Source organism: Botrytis deweyae (genome assembly GCF_014898535.1).
Source record: "Botrytis deweyae strain B1 chromosome Unknown BDEW_030, whole genome shotgun sequence".
Lineage (NCBI taxonomy): Eukaryota > Fungi > Ascomycota > Leotiomycetes > Helotiales > Sclerotiniaceae > Botrytis > Botrytis deweyae.
In genome coordinates this window covers 45,965-65,229 of record NW_024066237.1, presented here as the reverse complement: position 1 = coordinate 65,229, position 19,265 = coordinate 45,965, and the positions used below count along the sequence as shown (strand labels likewise).

Genomic DNA, 19,265 nt, shown 5'->3' with positions numbered 1-19,265 from the left:
CATCATAAACTAACTAACAACCATCTAGCCCACGACCGAATGATCGATCCATCTACCATCTAATCTAAGTGTGATGGTCCATCCATTTTTTCATCCATCATTCCAGCAGATGCATGCGTTCTTATAAACATACTCCGACGCCCGCAAAACAAAGCAAAGCCTTTGATAAATACCCACCCATCAACTCATCATCATTTTCCTTCAAATGATCTAATCTTCAACTCAATTCATTTAATGAGTTCCATTAACACCATTTGTCTCTGCCTCAACCTCATCCCCACTAGGTTCCTCATAACCATCTTGGTATTTATCCCAATTAGCCAACACATTGCCAATCTTTGGACTGTTAGTCAAACGATAAACATCCTCGAAATATTCCTTGGTCAATTCGAAAGGTCTAGCTGTAACGTTAGGAATGTATTTTCCAATCAATTTGCTAGGATCGATAGTTGTCTTGTTAATTTTCTTGAGCAAGAAACTTCTGAATGGTTTGACTCCACTTCTCAAGAATGTGGAGTGGAAAGGCACATCAATACCCTTGAGAGGAATGGTAGCGAAACCTCTTTGGAGATCAAGAGGTTTGGGCTTGGCTTCGGTTTGCTTAGCACATTCGCGGATGATTTCAACAAGATGTGCTTTGACATCATCGAGACTCAAGGTTTGCATGAGCTCTTGAATGTCGATTTTTTGAGCTTTAAGGTAGTTGGTTACACCAGTGAGAGTGTCAAGAGCTCTTAGATCACCAGCGCAAACGTATTGCATATTGGCAATGTTGTAGTTGACGATTTCCAATAACCAACTGGTTTCTTCAGCAATGTTTGCAACGACATATTGAAGGGCTTCTTCGTTGAAGGTCTTGGAAATTCTGCTTGGGTTGACAGCGCACATAGAGTAGTTGGATCGTCCAGAGGCATCACGTTCGACAGCGACTTGCATAGTCAAACCTCTGTAGAAGACGACAGAAACCAGACTCTCAATTGGCATGACATCTGCCAAAGCAGCAAGGGCAGAATATTCTCCGAGGGAGTGACCAGCGAAACTGCTATCACGTTGAACAAGACCCTTAGAGCGCATATCTTCGAAACTTGCCTTCTCCATCAATGTCAAGGCGGGTTGTGTGAATTGAGTGGCAGAGAGAAGACCGGTTGGTGATCTGTAAGTGTAGGATGTAGTACGTTCATCAACTTCCTTGAACATCTTCTCGGATTTGATAGAACCATCGGCACCGACGGTTTCGAAAGTCATAGACATGTAGTTTTGACGAATTGCCTTACCACGAGAACCACCAAAGTGAATGGTGAGTTCCTTGGGGTTGTTCTTGACAATGTTGGTGATGGCAAAACCTGATGTATTATTAGAAATGATATCGTAAAAATTGACTCAAGTAACTTACCATAATTGTCCATGAAATGCTTGTCGGCACGATCCCATACTTCCTTAGCAACAGGACTGCTGGCATACAACTCCATACCCATACCTTGTTCTTGAGAACCTTGACCAGTGAAAACATAGGCTGAGACTGGTTGTTCGACTTCAGCCTCACCAAGTAAGACCTTATCTTCAGTCTCCTTGTTGCTAGCCTCAACCTTGATAATCTTACGACCAGCAACCATACCGACATGTTGTAACTTGACTTCAATATCATCGTTTGGAAGAACCATACCTGTCAGTTGAGCGTGGAAACTGCGAACACGACCCACGTGGTTCTCTGCAGCCCAAGTCTCGACTAAGCTGCGAACAGCTGCACTTGAGTACATACCATGGGTGATGGTACCAGGAAGGTTTGCGTAGCTAGAAAAGACACGAGAAACGTGAATAGGATTGTAATCACCCGAGACACGAGCATAGGTTTCGTTGGATGTTGGTGCTCTGAGAGAGAGAGGAGTCTTGCCATTGAGAGGGATGGGATTCTCGAAGTTAATTGGCTGTTCAATTGAGGATCCATGACGCTCAAGGTAATCGATGACTGGGTTACCATGAGAAACACCAGCTTCGTACTCGACACTTGCAACTTGGATGATCTCCTTGGTTGGAAGCTCCAACAAAACTTGACCTCTAGTCTCAACACTTGAGAAAACGGTCTTGTTCTTGAAGCGGACAAGACTCTCAAGACGGAAGGTCAAGGTTTGACCAAGCAACTCGTGATCTGGCTCATCCAAGTTGAACCACTCCTTAGATCTCAGAACAGCAACGTCCTTCGAAGTAGCAAGATGGATTTGCATAGGTGTCTCAGTCTTACGCTGGAAGGTGTTCTCAAAATCGGTGTATGCACCTCTGTACAAGAATTGCGAAGTAACTTCCATGACTGGTTTGCCCTCTCTGGTAATGGTACCGCACACCTCGACCATCTTACCAGAGTCTTGGTTAAGAACAGCATTGATCTGGGCTGTAGTCTCAACTTCGTCACCCTTCTTCAATGGTTCGGCTCCAGGGATCATGCGGAACCCGTTAGAAAGATGTACGAGTTTGAGAAGATCACCATCAATTGTTCTGGGGAAGATTGGCTTGGTAATGGCCTTCCATCCAACAACGATAGCAAAATCCATAGGAGCGAAGACCTCTTTACCAGGTCGGTCAACGAAAGCTTCTCCAGTGTTTCCAACAGCATGAACGAAGTCGTTGATAGCTTCACTGGTGATGGTAGCCTTGCCACCATTGAAGATACCAGTGACTGAAGCGTCGAGGTCAAGAGTCTCACCACCGAACCAGGCTCGCCAGTAGAATTCCTTGATACGATCATTTCTGTCATCCATGACCTCGCGAATTGGAGCGTAACCAGCCTCAGGGTGGTATGTGAACTTCAATGGAAGAGATACTGGCTTGCCGACGGCAGTTGTGTCCTTGATCATGTTGACCAAGATCTCGTTCTTGCCAACCAGTTTCACGTCAATGACTGTAACGTAGTGATTTGGTCTAGGTTGCTCCTTGACAGTGATTACGGTCTTTGAAGGATCGTTAGGATAAGCGATCTCAACAAAAAGACCCTTGACAGGAGAGAAGATTCGTTTCATTGGGTTTGTTTGGAATTTTTGTCCTTGAACAAATACCTCTGAAGTGAAGAGAGCATGTCGCCAAGATCTCTTGCGGCCCGCAAGCAATGAGAGCCAAGCCTCGAGGGATGGAAGAACAGCAGTGGGAGAGTATGACAATCGGTAAGTGGTCTTGTCAGCATCTTCAGAAATTGTGAGACCTTCAACGTCGACTTCCTCCTCAGTTTCAATGAGCTTACCACCAAAGTATTCAAGCACTGGGATAGAAGATTCGTCTCCACCGTAGATATCTTGGGTCAAAGACTTGATGTGTGAGTTGTGAATACCGTCGAGAATTTCCTTGATTGGCTCATCGACAACCTTGGAGTATTTGACAGCCATTGGTCCTTGCAAGATACAAGTTCTGCCTACATCTTGACCGATGACAGCCTCAAGATCTTCAGATTGCCAGAGAGAATCTTTCTTGAAGAAGAATTCAAAGTTTTCATCAAGAGATGGCACGAAAGTAGTTGGCTTTTGACCTCTACGTTGGCAAAGCATGAGGAAGTGTTGAACATCTTGAGCGTTGATGAGTTGTTTCTCCGATTCTGGGTAAGCAGCTAGAATCTTTTCCACGGTTGGGTAAGGATCTTCCAAATCTGCGTAAGATTGGAGCATGGATGGCTGTCCTTGAGCAGTTGTAAAACGCTCCTCAACACGGCGAATGAAGTCACCAGTGAGCTTAATGTATGATTTGTCGATCCAACGAGACTCGTGCTTGACATACATCAAATCTACCATTCTGCGGACAACTTCGCCATATGTCATGTCCTCAAGATCGACTGTCTCCCCGGCTTTGTTGCGTCCAAACCAAACCTTTTGGAAATCATCATTCAACTTCTTGATGATGTAATCACGGTTCTTCTTCAACTCGGGTACTCGCTTTTCCTTTGGTAAACTGAAGATCTTGGCATCCATCTCAGCCCAGAATTTAACACCACGAGTTGCCAACTTGTGAATTGGCTCACCCATTTCAGATCGAACAGTGATGACGCCACCGGCAGGGCCCTTGTAGGTCTTCTCCCATGCGGCATCATCAAGACCTTCGGCTTCAGTGATGGCTTTCTTGGCATTTATGCTGGTTTTTGCTTCCTTGGCTGTCATGACACGACTACCAAAGAGACATCCATCGAATGGCATTGGGGGATAGCCATAGTTCTTTGACCATTCACCAGTGAGATAAGGATAGGTATCTTCTGCGCCACCGAAACCACTGCCTGCGACCAAGAGAACGTTCTCCTGTCTTCTGATACGCGAGTACATTGAAAGAATTGGTTGATGGAAATCCTCAAAGGAGTGATGTCCGCCTCCACGTCCTCCAGTCCATTGGAGAATGACTGGGAAAGTTGGGTTGGCCTTTGCAATGTTGATGACAGCTTGAATCGCCTCCATGGATCCTGGCTTGAACGCGATATGTTTCAGGCCAAGTGTTTCAATATATTCTTGTGCCACCTCGACGGAAGGTACACCAGCACCGATTGTGAGACCTTCGATTGGGACACCTTCTGCACGTAATTGCCCGAGGAGTGGGATTTGCCATTGCATAGCACGTGGGTTGATGTAGATAAGGTTGACAGTAATACCACGACCAGCTGGAATGGCGTTCTCAATCTTCTTCAACGCTTCGGTCATAGTCTTGGCATTGTAGTATCCACCTCCAGCCAACTCAATTTGATAACCGGCGTTCATAGTCGCAGCGACAAAATCCCAAGGAACAGTACATGGTGTCATACCAGCAACCATGACAGGGGGAACTCCCAAAATTCGACTCATCTTTGTGTCCACAAATGTTTGACCGCTTGAGGTCTTGACCAATTTTGGACCATGCTCCTTTACCCAATCAACTGCGTATTTGACGGCGTGTTCCTCATCACGATCGAAAAGCTCGGGCTTGTAACCGACCTCTGGAACGGTACCACTGACTGTGCCAGCTAAGATAACACGAACACCGGTTCCATCCTTGTTGCGGCTTGTCAAAACACCAAGACCAGATACACCACCAGGGCCGAAATCAAGGACGTGAGTTGCATTTGGGAAAACTGTAGCCTTTTCCCACTCAACAGTATCGTGGGTAATCAAACGCACCAAAGTTGGCACAATATTGCCCTGAATATCATCCCGGATATCCTTTCCAGTGTTGGTGTCGTAGACAGGAATGCCCAACGCTTTGCTATCAATCTTAACGTCTTTTAGATCTTCGTTGATATGGTTTGTAGCTTCAGCAAGGTATTTGCTGTGGAAAGGTGATGTGATTGGCAAGAATCTGTTTACAAATCTAACTTTGCGCTCTGTGAACGGAATTCTAGTCTGGTCAAGACCAGTTGGAGCCTTGACTTTACGTAATTGAAGGTTGAGACCATACAGAGAAATTGGAGGTCCTGAAACAACCATGTTTCTAGCACTGTTAATAAGAGAGATGGCGATTTGTCTATCTTCTGGAAGATATTTGTTGGTGGCGTCGATGTGTTCCTGGACTTGAGCTTGCGATAAATCACGGATGCTCAACATGGGGGTGGGTGTTCCTTCGCCATTATCGACGGAGTCCTGGAGAATATTGGGTGCGAGAGAGGTTCTTGGGAATGTCTGCTGACTGCGAGATCCAATCCAGAATAAGACTGTAAGAGCTGAAACTGCGACCTTGTCGAATGATTCCCATGAGTCTGCAGCAGAGGTAGCAGCAGCCAAAACAACACCTTGAGAGTGACCAGTTGTTCCACTAATCCTGTCTCTGAATTGCCCCGGAGTAAGTCCCAAAACTCTGCAGGTCACAGCATAATGACAGAGCTGTACCAAACCAATCAATGGGAAACTGACTGGTGCCGAAACCAAATAATCAAGATCTGGAGTGGACTCGGGATCATGAAGCCAGGACATAACGTCCAAACCCTTTGGATATAATTTCTCGGCTCTGGAATCCTTTGACAGACTCTGCAGCAGCTCTGCAGATTCGGTGATTAGATCCTCCACAAAGACTGCATATGTGCTATACAGTTCCCGAAGCTCATCAAAGTATTCTTCGATATTTCCTTGTCCACCAAAAACATTGTAAATCTTGGCTTCATCGTCGCTAGCCGCTCTGAACAATGCTGATTCGTGAGGGCGAATTGGCCTATTGCTAGCTGCACGCGCAGCATAGTAGGATTGGACTACCTTGAGTTTCTTTGCGTCAATTCCAGGAAGAGTGGCAACCAAAGCGTGAGCCTCATTGCCCCTCAAGAAACCACGTTCGAATTCGTTCAAAACGAGTTTCAAAACCTCCTCATATGATCCTTGCGCATCGTCTTCGCCCTCATCAACTTCTTGTGCTACAAAGCCCAAATATCTGGCAACAAGCTCGGCCACAGATGATGGCTCGTCATCTTGTGCGAGTTCGTCTGTAGGCTCGGGAAGGGAGGCCAGAAAACGGTCTTTGATCTGAGAAGCTTGGAAATGAATATTTGTGGGTATCAAAAATGAATGCTCTAATGAGCCATGTGAGAGAACGAGTGGTCGCAGCGATGATGAGGATCGTGGTGTTGAGACGCCCGTTTGAGGGCCGGTGGCAGTACCGTACATGATGGCGAGTGGTAGATTGCGTGTTGTGCGTGTAGAGGTGGTGAATTTGTCTTTAACTAGATTTGCAGAAATCAATAAAAGGTACTCGGTCGAGAGGCGTCGTTCAACACGAAACAATGGGATTATTGGATTGTACTCACATTTTTTCACAGGCCTCCAGAAACTCAATCAAGAGCAGGAGAAAAGGGATTTGATGTGGTGTAGTGTAAAAAGTTACAGACGGTCTTTTATTCTAACAAGGATACAATCGCTCCACCAAGATGCAAAAAAATGTAGGTATGAGACAGAGGGAGAGGGCGAGGGAGAGAATTGATTAATTGACGATGTGGGATATAAACAGATGAACAGAAGGGTGAAGATTTTCGGCAGAAGATGGCAATCTGCGTGAGGTTCTGCCTTTTCTTAGATATGATTTTTGGAAAAAGAAAGTTCACGATCAAGACTCCCTTCTATGCGGGCAAAGGTAGGGTAGGGGAGGGAGGGAGGACTAAGATGGAAGCTTTCTCGCTTTCTACTCGAGTAATAATTCTCATTTTCATTTTCATTTTCATTTTCATTTTCATCCATAGCAATATTGTACAATTCTCACATTTCTCACATTTCCACCCAAAATGTATCCAAGCTTCGCCCTCAACGTAACGCCAAAAAATCATTCACATTCACCGGGACAGGGGAAGAGACCCAATTTAGTTAGAGATTTGTTGGGGCACCAAGCTCAAGGAGGGGGTTGAAATTTGAAAATGCATTCACCCACTACGACTTTATACTTTGACTGGGTCAACCAGGGACCCTGTCAGCTAAAGTCGTCAGATAGTCAGCCTTGAGCGGTCTTGGTATTTGTTATCTATATTGCATGAACGTCACTCGTGAGTCGTCACACCACCTCGAGGAATTTGGGAATTGGGTTCGAGCGGAAGAGAAAAGAGTCATCGGACTTGACTACGAGGTAGATAGATGGAATTGTCCAGATGCAGAGTAGAAGATTGAAGATTGAGTTTCAAACATTTCACATTTCCCATTTCCCATTTCACATTTCAATAGTTCTTCCCGCCAGTGAAGTATTGAGACAGAGATGAACCACCAACTCTGAACTTTTATACTACTCCTAGTAGCCGCATGTTGAGTCCTGGAACCGAAGATCCCCTTTTCAATGTGTCCTCTTGGAACGGAGCGTAGGCATTCTGGAATTTTCTAATAGTCTCCATGTACGAGTACACCTAGTATGTCCCTAGCTAGTCCTTCGCTCTTGACTCTTGAGTCTTAACTGACACAGTGACACCCCTCCTTCTTCCTTTCGCCCCCCCTGAAACTTCGTGGCACCATAGTTTATCGGGGAAAGCAAAATAAAAAGGGTCTTCTCGCCAACATCGCGAGACATGTAGATTATTCCAGAGTGAGTAATTTGCCATTCGTGGTTGGCTTAGCTCGTCTTATTATTGGGGGGTTTTCAATAAAAGTACCTTTTCTGTAGATAAGTAATCAATATCATTTGTTGAGTAGGAATGTCGACCAAATGCCTCCAGAGTAATGGCATGATGTTCATTCTCTCGAAGAGTAATCACTCTCGATATGTGATCTATCCCGAAGGATTTGGTACGTATACGATGTAGGTATCTGGGTATCTGGGTATCTGGGTATCTGGGTATCTGGGTATCTGGGTGGGCAGATAAGTAATCATTATTTGTTGAGCAGGAATACTAATATAATATACTTGTTTACAACATTGCAATTTCCAAATGCCAACAAAGTAACAGTATCTTCATTCTCTTGAAGAGTAATCACTAAGGACCTAATACGTATGTATACGACGTTGGCATCTAGGTATCGGGGTAGATAAGTCATCACCCTCATTTGTTGAGGAGGAATGTCGACATGTCTGCTTCCAATATTCCAATTTCCAAATGCCTCCGGAGTAATGGCATGATATTCATTAATATCGATATGTGATCCATGATTGAGTGCTGGCTATGTATGATCGGATATACTATCACATCTTCACTCGCTAGCATGATTGTCGTGGAAAAGAAGGCTGCGATGCATTTGCTCCTACGATACATCTTGATTCTTGATCGAGTCAAACAGTAGGTATGTTTTGCAAGACAGATCGCCTTTGAAGCTAGGGTTTGCACTTTAAAACCCCGGTTTATGCATAGAATCAAATCAAGGGGTCCCGCGGAAAGGAAGTAAAAATGTGCCGACCATCTCTGCCCTCTTGCCCTCTTGCCCTACCTGGCTACCTTAGGTATGGATGCAGGAGGCATGTAAAATGCGGTAAATACGATAAACGGTAAACACTGTAAATACTTCACATCCGGTAGAGAATATCTGTGGGTGATATGCTTGATCAATATCGGACTGCACATGTAGCATAAGAAGCGTGTAACAATTGGCGATATTGGCAAAGGGTGGTCGAATGCCTTCATTCCGGAGTCCGTACACACGAAGTCGACCATTGGCAATTCTTGAAACCCGTGATATTGGATTGGATCCCAAAAAAGGTCGTTGAGATAGATGTTTGATGCTCACTCGTGCTATCGAGGAGGGAAGAATTATAGACAAGGATTAGAACGTGACGCTAAGCCTCTTCCGTGTCTAGTCTCAATCCTCACCCGTCTGTTGGGAGGAGGGCCAAAAATTCATCAACCATTGAGATGTCTCCCCTTGTACGAGTAATCCTGGCCAAAATAATGCTCATACCGTAGAAAGGCGAGAAAACCCAAAGCTTCTGTCTACTTCGTACCATCCTCTAAGTTCTAACATTTGGTCTTTTCTCCGCTCCACCAGATAGAACCTTTAGAAGATCCCCTCCCTTCTTCTATTCTGTCCGTTATTCCAATCTTCGTTATTCAAACCTCACTTTGATTTCAGTTTCCCTAATAAAATCAGTCTTTTTGTGTGCTGATTTAGAAAAAGAAAAAGTCTCTAGATACTTTGTATTACTAGATATAGACAGACGTGAGAGGGGAATTCCCAGAGTAGTCTTAAGTTCACTACTCTCAAAAAAAAAAGAGGAAGGTCTGTTTTAGATTCAGTTCTTGAATTTGACAGTTTGGCCAAACTTTTAGAATTCCTTCGCAGAAATTCTTTTTATGATACCCCCTTCGAATACAATTTAATTTTCCCTCGACCACACAATCCTCAAATATGCGTCCCGAAGTCGAGCAAGAGCTCGCCCATACGCTCCTTGTCGAGCTATTGGCATATCAATTTGCATCTCCCGTAAGATGGATTGAAACACAAGATGTGATTTTGGATGAGAAGACCACCGAAAGAATCGTCGAAATCGGTCCTGCAGATACCCTTGGTACTATGGCCAAGCGGACACTCGCCTCCAAATACGAAGCCTACGATGCAGCAAAATCTATTCAACGTCAAATTCTATGCTATAACAAAGATGCCAAGGAGATCTACTATGATGTCGATCCGGTGGAGGATGAGCCTGCGGCCGCTCCAAGTGATTCTACACCAGCACCAGCAGCATCTTCTGGTTCAGCACCTGCCCCAGTTGCAGCAGCTCCTCCACCAAGTGCAGGTCCAGCCGCACAAGTCCCAGATGCCCCAGTCGGAGCCATAGATATTGTGCGATCTCTGATTGCCCAAAAGCTTAAGAAACCACTCTTGGAAATTCCATTGACAAAGGCCATCAAGGATCTTGTCGGAGGTGAGAATTGTCTTTTTCATTGCTAGGGTTGTGGAAGCTAACCATGGGATTTCTACAGGAAAATCTACACTTCAAAACGAGATATTGGGAGATTTGGGCAAAGAATTCGGGTCAACGCCTGAGAAGCCAGAAGATACCCCTCTGGACGAATTGGGAGCTTCGATGCAACAAACTTTCAACGGCCAATTAGGAAAACAATCATCATCGCTTGTTGCGAGGTTAATTTCCTCTAAAATGCCGGGTGGATTCAATATAACTACAGCCAGAAAATATCTGGAAACACGCTGGGGTTTGGCATCCGGCAGACAAGATGGTGTCTTGCTTTTGGCCCTGACGATGGAGCCAGCAGCACGTTTGGGATCCGAAAATGATGCTAAGGCCTTCCTCGACGATGTTTCACAAAAATATGCAGCAAATGCAGGAATCAGTCTGTCAACGGTATCTGCCAGTGCTGATGCAGGTGGTTCAGGTGGTGGAATGATGATGGATCCTGCTGCCCTTGATGCTTTGACCAAGGATCAGAGAGCGCTTTTCAAGCAGCAGCTTGAACTCTTTGCCAGATACCTTAAGATGGATCTCCGAGCTGGTGACAAGGCGTTTATTGGTGCGCAACAATCAGAAAAGGCCCTTCAAGCACAACTCGACCTGTGGAACGTCGAACACGGAGAATTTTACGCTGCGGGTATTGAGCCTGTTTTCACTCAATTGAAGGCTAGAGTATACGATTCTTCCTGGAATTGGGCGCGACAAGATGCCTTGACAATGTACTACGATATCATTTTCGGTCGACTCCAAGCAGTTGATCGGGAAATCGTTAGTCAGTGCATTCGCATCATGAACAGATCCAACCCCACCCTTCTCGAATTCATGCAATATCACATTGATAACTGCCCAACTGAGCGTGGCGAGACTTACAAGCTTGCAAAAGAACTTGGACAATCGCTCATCGACAACTGCAGAGATGTACTGAACGAAGCACCAGTTTACAAGGATGTTGCATTGCCAACTGGACCACATACCACAATCGATGCTCGTGGCAATCTTGATTACGCCGAAATCCCCAGATCTAGTGTCCGAAAGCTTGAGCACTATGTGCGAGAAATGGCCGACGGAGGAAAGATCTCAGAATACGGGAACCGAACCAAGGTCCAGAATGACCTCGGCCGTATCTACAAGCTGATCAAGCAACAGCACAAGCTCTCCAAAGCATCTCAACTCCAAATTAAGAGTCTCTATAGTGATGTTATTCGCTCATTAGCGATGAGTGAAGGACAAATCATTCCAAAGGAGAACAGCAACGGCAAGAAGAACGGAGTCAAAATGAACGGTGGAAAGGCAAATGGCAATGTGAAGGCTGGAAAGGTCGAGACCATTCCATTCCTTCATTTGAAGAGAAAGGATGAGCATGGTTGGGAGTACAGCAAGAAGCTTACCGGTCTCTATCTCGATGGATTAGAACAGGCTGCTAAATCTGGTGTCACTTTCCAAGGCAAGAATGCTTTGATGACTGGTGCCGGAGCTGGTTCAATTGGTGCCGATGTGTTGCAAGGATTGATTAGTGGTGGCGCTAAGGTTGTCGTAACTACCAGTCGATTCTCCAGACAGGTCACCGAGTACTATCAATCAATGTATGCTCGCTACGGATCCCGAGGATCTCAATTGATTGTTGTTCCCTTTAACCAAGGTAGCAAACAAGATGTTGAGGCCTTGGTCAACTATATCTACGATCCAAAGACCGGCCTTGGATGGGATCTTGACTATGTCATTCCATTTGCTGCCATTCCCGAGAATGGTCGTGAGATTGATAGCATCGACTCGAAATCCGAGCTCGCTCACCGTATCATGTTGACCAATCTTCTCCGTCTCTTGGGTTGTATCAAAACTCAGAAGTTTGAGCGAGGTTTCGAGACTAGACCTGCTCAAGTTGTCTTGCCGCTCTCTCCAAATCACGGAACATTCGGTAATGATGGTCTTTACTCCGAATCCAAGTTGGCATTGGAAACTCTGTTTAACAGATGGCACTCGGAGAGCTGGGGTAATTTCCTCACCATTTGTGGAGCTGTCATTGGCTGGACTCGTGGTACTGGTCTCATGTCTGGTAACAACATTGTTGCAGAAGGTGTCGAGGCTTACGGCGTACGCACATTCTCTCAACAAGAGATGGCTTTCAACTTGTTGGGTCTTATGGCCCCTAACATTGTTGATCTCTGCCAATCCGAGCCAGTTTTCGCTGATTTGAACGGTGGTTTACAATTCATTCCTAACCTCAAGGACTTGATGACAAAACTCCGAAAGGACATCATGGAGACTAGCGAAGTTCGACAAGCTGTCACCAAGGAAACTGCAATTGAGAACAAGATTGTCAATGGTGAGGACAGTGAAGCTCTCTACAAAAAGGTCACAATTGAACCACGTGCAAACATCAAGTACGATTTCCCACAATTGCCAGACTGGAAAAAGGAAGTGGCTCCACTTAACGAAAACCTCAAGGGTATGGTTGATCTCGAAAAGGTTGTTGTCGTTACTGGTTTCGCTGAGGTCGGACCATGGGGTAACTCTCGTACTCGATGGGAAATGGAGGCGTACGGTCAGTTCTCTTTGGAAGGCTGTGTTGAGATGGCCTGGATCATGGGTCTTATCAAGAACCACAATGGTAACCTCAAAGGAAAATCATACGCAGGATGGGTTGATGCCAAGACCGGAGATCCAGTTGACGACAAAGATATCAAGGGCAAATACGAGAAATACATTCTCGAACACTCTGGTATCCGTTTGATTGAGCCTGAACTTTTCAATGGCTACAACCCAGAGAAGAAGCAATTGCTTCAAGAGGTTGTTATTGAAGAGGACTTGGAGCCATTCGAGACCTCCAAAGAAACTGCAGAAGAATTCAAACGTGAGCACGGCGACAAGGCTGAGATCTTTGAGATTCCAGAATCTGGAGAGTATCTCGTCCGCATGCGTAAGGGTGCTACACTACTCATTCCAAAGGCCCTTCGCTTCGATCGACTTGTCGCCGGTCAAATCCCAACTGGATGGGATGCTAAGAAATATGGTATTCCAGATGATATCATCTCACAAGTCGATCCCGTTACCTTGTTCGTCCTTGTCTGCACTGTCGAGTCTCTTTTGGCATCTGGTATTACTGATCCATATGAGTTCTATCAATATGTGCACATCTCCGAAGTGGGTAACTGCATTGGATCTGGTATTGGTGGTACTACGGCCCTTAGAGGAATGTACAAAGACCGCTTCTTGGACAAACCACTCCAAAAGGATATTCTCCAAGAGTCTTTCATTAACACCATGAGCGCTTGGGTCAACATGTTGTTGATGTCCTCCACTGGTCCAATCAAGACTCCTGTTGGTGCTTGCGCCACATCAGTCGAATCCGTCGATATTGGTTATGAGACTATTGTCGAAGGAAAGGCTCGTGTCTGTTTCGTTGGTGGATTCGATGACTTCCAAGAGGAAGGTTCATACGAGTTTGCCAACATGAAAGCCACCAGTAATGCTGTTGATGAAATGGCCCATGGCCGTACACCTAAAGAGATGTCTCGTCCTACCACAACCACCAGAAATGGTTTCATGGAGTCACAAGGTTGTGGTATCCAAGTCATCATGACTGCCAGACTTGCTCTTGACATGGGTGTACCAATCTATGGTATCCTTGGGTTGACAACAACTGCTACTGACAAGATCGGACGCTCCGTTCCTGCTCCAGGTCAAGGTGTTCTTACAACCGCTCGTGAAAACCCTGGCAAATTCCCATCGCCTCTCTTGGATATTAAGTACCGTCGCAGACAAGTTGAGCTTCGCAAGAAGAACATCAAGGCATGGCAAGAATCGGAACTTGAGTATCTCCATGAAGAGATTGCTGCCATGAAGGCTCAAGGAGGGGAGTTCAACGAAAGCGAATATGCTCAAGACCGGGCACAACATATCGAGCGCGAGGCTTTACGTCAAGAGCGTGAGGTTCTGAACAGTCTTGGTAACAACTTCTGGAAGAAAGATCCTACTATCGCACCTCTTCGTGGTGCCCTTGCTACTTGGGGTCTTACCATCGATGACCTCGATGTTGCATCTTTCCACGGTACATCAACTGTTGCAAATGACAAGAACGAGTCTTCAGTCATTTGCCAACAAATGGAGCATCTTGGTCGTAAGAAGGGTAACGCTGTCATGGGTATCTTCCAAAAGTACTTGACAGGTCATCCAAAGGGTGCTGCTGGAGCTTGGATGTTCAACGGTTGTTTGCAGGTCCTCAACAGTGGTTTAGTTCCTGGTAACAGAAATGCCGACAATGTCGATCAAGTTATGGAGAAGTTCGACTACATTGTTTACCCCAGTCGCAGCATTCAAACCGATGGTATCAAGGCTTTCTCTGTCACTTCCTTCGGTTTCGGTCAAAAGGGTGCACAAGCTATTGGAATTCATCCAAAGTATCTGTTCGCTACCCTTGACGAGCAAACATACTCGGCTTACTGCACTAAGGTTGAAGCCAGACAAAAGAAGGCCTACCGTTACTTCCACAACGGAATGATCACAAATACCTTGTTCGTTGCCAAGGACCACTCACCTTACACTGACGACCAACAAGGAGCTGTCTTCCTCAACCCAGAAGCTCGTGTATCAGTCGATAAGAAGACATCTGCTCTCACATATGCTCCAAACTTCGCCAAGAAGGTTGTCAACAAGGAAAAGACAGAGAGCACAAAGCAAATGGTTGAGTCACTTGCAAAGGGTGCTGCAACAGCTAATAACAAAGTTGGTGTTGATGTAGAGGATATTTCTGCCATCAACATTGAGAATGATACATTCTTGGAGAGAAACTTCACCGAGAAGGAGGTTGCTTACTGCAAGCAAGCACCAAGCCCACAAGCATCTTTCGCTGGAAAGTGGAGTGCAAAGGAGGCAGTCTTTAAATCTCTCGGTGTTGCAAGTAAGGGAGCCGGAGCACCTTTGAAGGAAATTGAAATCACCAACAATGAAAAGGGTGCACCAATTGTCTCGGTAAGTTTAAACCCCACCATTTCCGATTAATTCTCGCTAACGAACATCTAGCTTCACGGTGATGCCGCAACCGCAGCAAAGAAAGCTGGTGTGAAAGAGATTAGCATTTCAATCTCGCACTCTGACACTCAAGCCATCGCAATTGCCGTTGCAACCTTTTAGACGTTTTTTTTTGGACTCTTCTTGTACATTGGAGTTGAGTTTTAATTTTATTTTACATATTTGACTAGTATGGGATTTGCAGGCGCACATCCAGTTCTGATTCAGACGATGTGATGGAGGGAGTAAAAGGAATGGAATGCGTTTTTCAAATGTGACAAGATGAGATGAAGATGAGAGCAATCAGAATTGATTACAGTCAATGGATTTGATGTAAATAGATAGAGAGAAAGGAAGAAACGAGAATTACAACAATAGATTTAAACAATTTCTTTGAGATTCGTGAATCCCCTTATTCTTCATATTTCTGTTTGTGCTCATTTGACATCGATTAATAGTCGAATCTTATAAGCGGTCGACTAGTCCCCTGGTTTGAATATTGAAACAGAATTTAAGAGAGAGATAGAATCTATCTGTAGGTAGGCACTGAGTAGTCGAAACCCTCGTCCGTGGATCCGCGCAGCTCTGATTTACAGGACAGGATTCCAGTACTGTAAGGTTAGCTGGAGTTTCTAGGTATGTATGTAGGTATATAGCGATTTACGAGGATCTCGTAAGATCTGGGATCTGGGTTCTGGGTTCTGGGTTCTGGGTGGTCTCGTTGGATTGGTAATAATATAATATAATACAATACAATACAATACAATTCCTGATGGGGATTGAGAATCCCTGGCTTGAAGAGGGTATTTAAAAGAGGGATTTAAGTCGGGAGGGAAGGGGGGAGGGAAGGGGGGAGGGAAGGGGGGAGGGAAGGGGGGGAAGGGGGGTGGTAGGTGAGGTGATAGGTGGGTGATAGGTGGGTGATAGGTGAGAGGTGATGGGTGATGGGTGATAGGAGTGCAGATGTGTTGGCGTTCTCCCCCGCATCCCCGCATCCCCGCATCCCCAGCGCCACGTTTAGATAGGTACTAGGTATGGTAGCACGGGTAGATAGGTATGGAGGTATGGTAGATAGGTATGGTAGATTGGATATGGTAGTAATCTTACATCGCGGGTACAGTAGGTAAGCTCGAGGTGGGGACACTTTTTGCACCCCACTGTATCAGCAAACATGCGCCGCTCATTCGCATCCAATCTCCAAACGAGTCACTGTGTCTGCCATTTTCATTCGAGCGAACTTGTAGCCTAGCCCCTACTTCTCAGCTGTCGAGACAGCTTGCTTGGAACCTTGGTGGAGGGTTGTCGATCTTTGACGGCTGGGAATGGGATGTAAAGTATAAGTAGGTAGGTAGGTAGGTACCTTTTAGATTGATATTCGCTATGTTTGGATAACAAGCTTATACTATTCTTGCTACTTTAATGTAAAAGTGAAATTTCATAGTTATAGGTTACAGATATCTTATTCTATTTATTATAATACTTCTCATCAAGAGTCACATATCGAGAAAGCAATAGCAGCGCACTCCATTATAATCTATAGATTTAATCCTATAATCCGTCTGATACAACACTCAAGTAAACAAGTTCCCTGACTACCTAGGTAGCTAACAATCAAACTGCAAGCAAAATCTCTCCCTCAGAACTTCAACGCTTCCAAACACCGTTCTAGTTCACCCAAAAACAACATGCACAAATATTCAAACAAAAGGCACAATGCCCTAACCCCTTCTCATCAAAGGCGCATTTCAATAATCATCATCCTCACCACTGTCCTCGTCCTCATCTCCCTCTCAACAAACCCAAATCTCAAAGTCTTTCTTCTCAGCCTTATTCTCACTCCCAAACGCACACTTCCGTCTCATGTCTCCCTGGATTTTCGTCTATGTCTTTTCGCTATCAGTATTGTCGATTACGGAGGTAGTCTTCGCTTTGCTCGATTGCTGCAGGAAACGTAGGCGAATAAGTACTTTGCTTGGATGCTCACGACGGCGCTTGCTCAAGCGAAAGAAATCTGCGAGGGTGCGCGATGAACATTTTGGGGTTGAGACTCGATATTTGCGGGTGTAAGGGCATTCCAGTGTCACGGTGGTTAATTAATGGAGGATTGATGAAGTTAACACAAACAGCTGTTAATGAGAGTGTAGAATGGTAGGATAAAGAGCAAGGGGGTCCTATAATGAGAGCTGTCATTGGTGAAATACTTGGATTATCATCGTCTATACTTGGTAAACGGATCTGGTAGCCGCCAATATAAGTGGCAAGGGGCGATCTAGTCTGTAATAACTAAATGATCTCTGATTTGAGGTCTAGCCCTCGAGAAGAGCGAAAAGACGTCGCTTTTTGGTCGGGAGTGTCAGCAATATAAGTTTTAACTCGGCGTTGATAGCGCTTGGAGCTACCCCCACCAATCGCATCAAGATTCTCTCTAGATACAGAGACTTTGAAAGCAGCAGTCCCCACGCTCCCACCTAATCCATCCATCAAAACTCTTCCGAGGCAACTCTTCCCTTCAGTTCCGTTCGGAGTCAATGCCCCAACTTCGTATGAAGGGTCGGTCGCGGTGATATCCCTAGGTCTCAAGAGCAATGGGATCGATGTCACGAGTGTAAGCCCAAGTGTCTCTCCCACTACCCGAAAACCCACCACGACATAAACACCCCGACAATTCTATCTCCAGAGCGCGCGTCAGTCCGACAGCCACCTCACGAGACAAAAAGTTACGAATTCGAGCACTTTGTTACGACGGAGGATGGTCAACTTGCGATCTTCTCCTCTAGCTTTCATTCTCCAATGCCAACTACAATACGCACTGGAGACTCAGCCAATTCCTCAAAAAGCCCACTTAGGTCGGCACGTCCTTCTCGACACTCCTCATTGTGAATTCCTTACTAATGGGCTACTGCTAGCTCCAAGAATCGCGGTATTCCTTGGGCTGAGCTACCAAAGCACCTAGGATAGAATCACTCGTTTTGCCTTTCGTAGAAGGTGAGTAAGTGTGGTCAAGGTAGATTGAACGAAGAGTTTGTGATGCCAATGCAATTGAGTGATGTGTGCTATTATGCGTTGTAATACGACAAGTCTGGAAAGGGAAGTGTGGTTGGGAAGTTTGAGAGTGGAGAACACGGATTTGATGCAGATGCCTCGTTGGAGAGGCCGTAGATGCAGGAGGGCTTTGCTGGTGTGACGAAGGCTTGGATCGGATAGGTGCTTGAGGAACCAAGTAAAGGAAAGACTTCTGATAAACCTAACTGTATTAAACACGCATAGCCTTCGAAATCAACTTTCTGGAATCTTTTTTAGAGTTACGTTCAGCTCTAGATTTGGCTTTGTCTGTGTGACGGAGTTGATCGATGGTGATCTTGTTTCCAGAGATGTTTGATGAAAGATCCTATCGCTCTCAGGAAGTGACCTGTGGCTTGTTGGTATGGGAAGACAAAACTTCGATTGAATTATTATATTGTCCGGTGGACCTAAATTCGATTGAATTACACTGCCGGTGGACGAAACTTTATGTTATGGATCGTTTCGAGTAAGGTTATCCCCCAGAGTGCGGGCAAATGCCGCCCATTGTGGTCTGTGCAATATATCTTGTATCCCCTAGAGTGCGGGTTTATGGCGCCCAAAGTGGTTTGTACATCGAATAAGAACATTTATAGCTTTATAAATAGTATTATATATAAAGATTTCAATATTATATTTGAAAATAGAAATTTATTAGAAAAATAATAATAAACATATCAATTATATCTCTATAATTTTTGAATTGTAAAATAATAATTAAATAATTTTAAAAATATTATTATATTTCATCCTCTCAAATAAAAATATTTGTAAATTATTTCTAAACAATTTTTATTTAAAAATATATATTAAATCAAAAATTCGATATTTATTAAAAATAAAAAGTATAAATAAAAGATTATATAAAACTTTAAAGAATATATTATTTGTTTTTATTAAAATAATAA

General features: G+C 44.8%; 2 protein-coding genes across 2 annotated transcripts; one reads left to right on the top strand and one right to left on the bottom strand.

The window, feature by feature from the left end:
- Positions 1-231: 231 nt before the first annotated feature.
- Positions 232-6,584, bottom strand: EAE98_009681 (uncharacterized protein; the record flags this gene model as incomplete). Its single annotated transcript, XM_038957302.1, has 2 exons — positions 232-1,343; positions 1,394-6,584. The coding sequence occupies 2 exons, from the start codon at positions 6,582-6,584 to the stop codon at positions 232-234; spliced, it is 6,303 nt and encodes a 2,100-aa protein (XP_038806241.1).
- A 3,144-nt stretch (positions 6,585-9,728) lies between these two features.
- EAE98_009680 (uncharacterized protein) lies at positions 9,729-15,420 on the top strand (the record flags this gene model as incomplete). Its single annotated transcript, XM_038957301.1, has 3 exons — positions 9,729-10,245; positions 10,304-15,258; positions 15,310-15,420. The coding sequence occupies 3 exons, from the start codon at positions 9,729-9,731 to the stop codon at positions 15,418-15,420; spliced, it is 5,583 nt and encodes a 1,860-aa protein (XP_038806240.1).
- Positions 15,421-19,265: the final 3,845 nt, after the last annotated feature.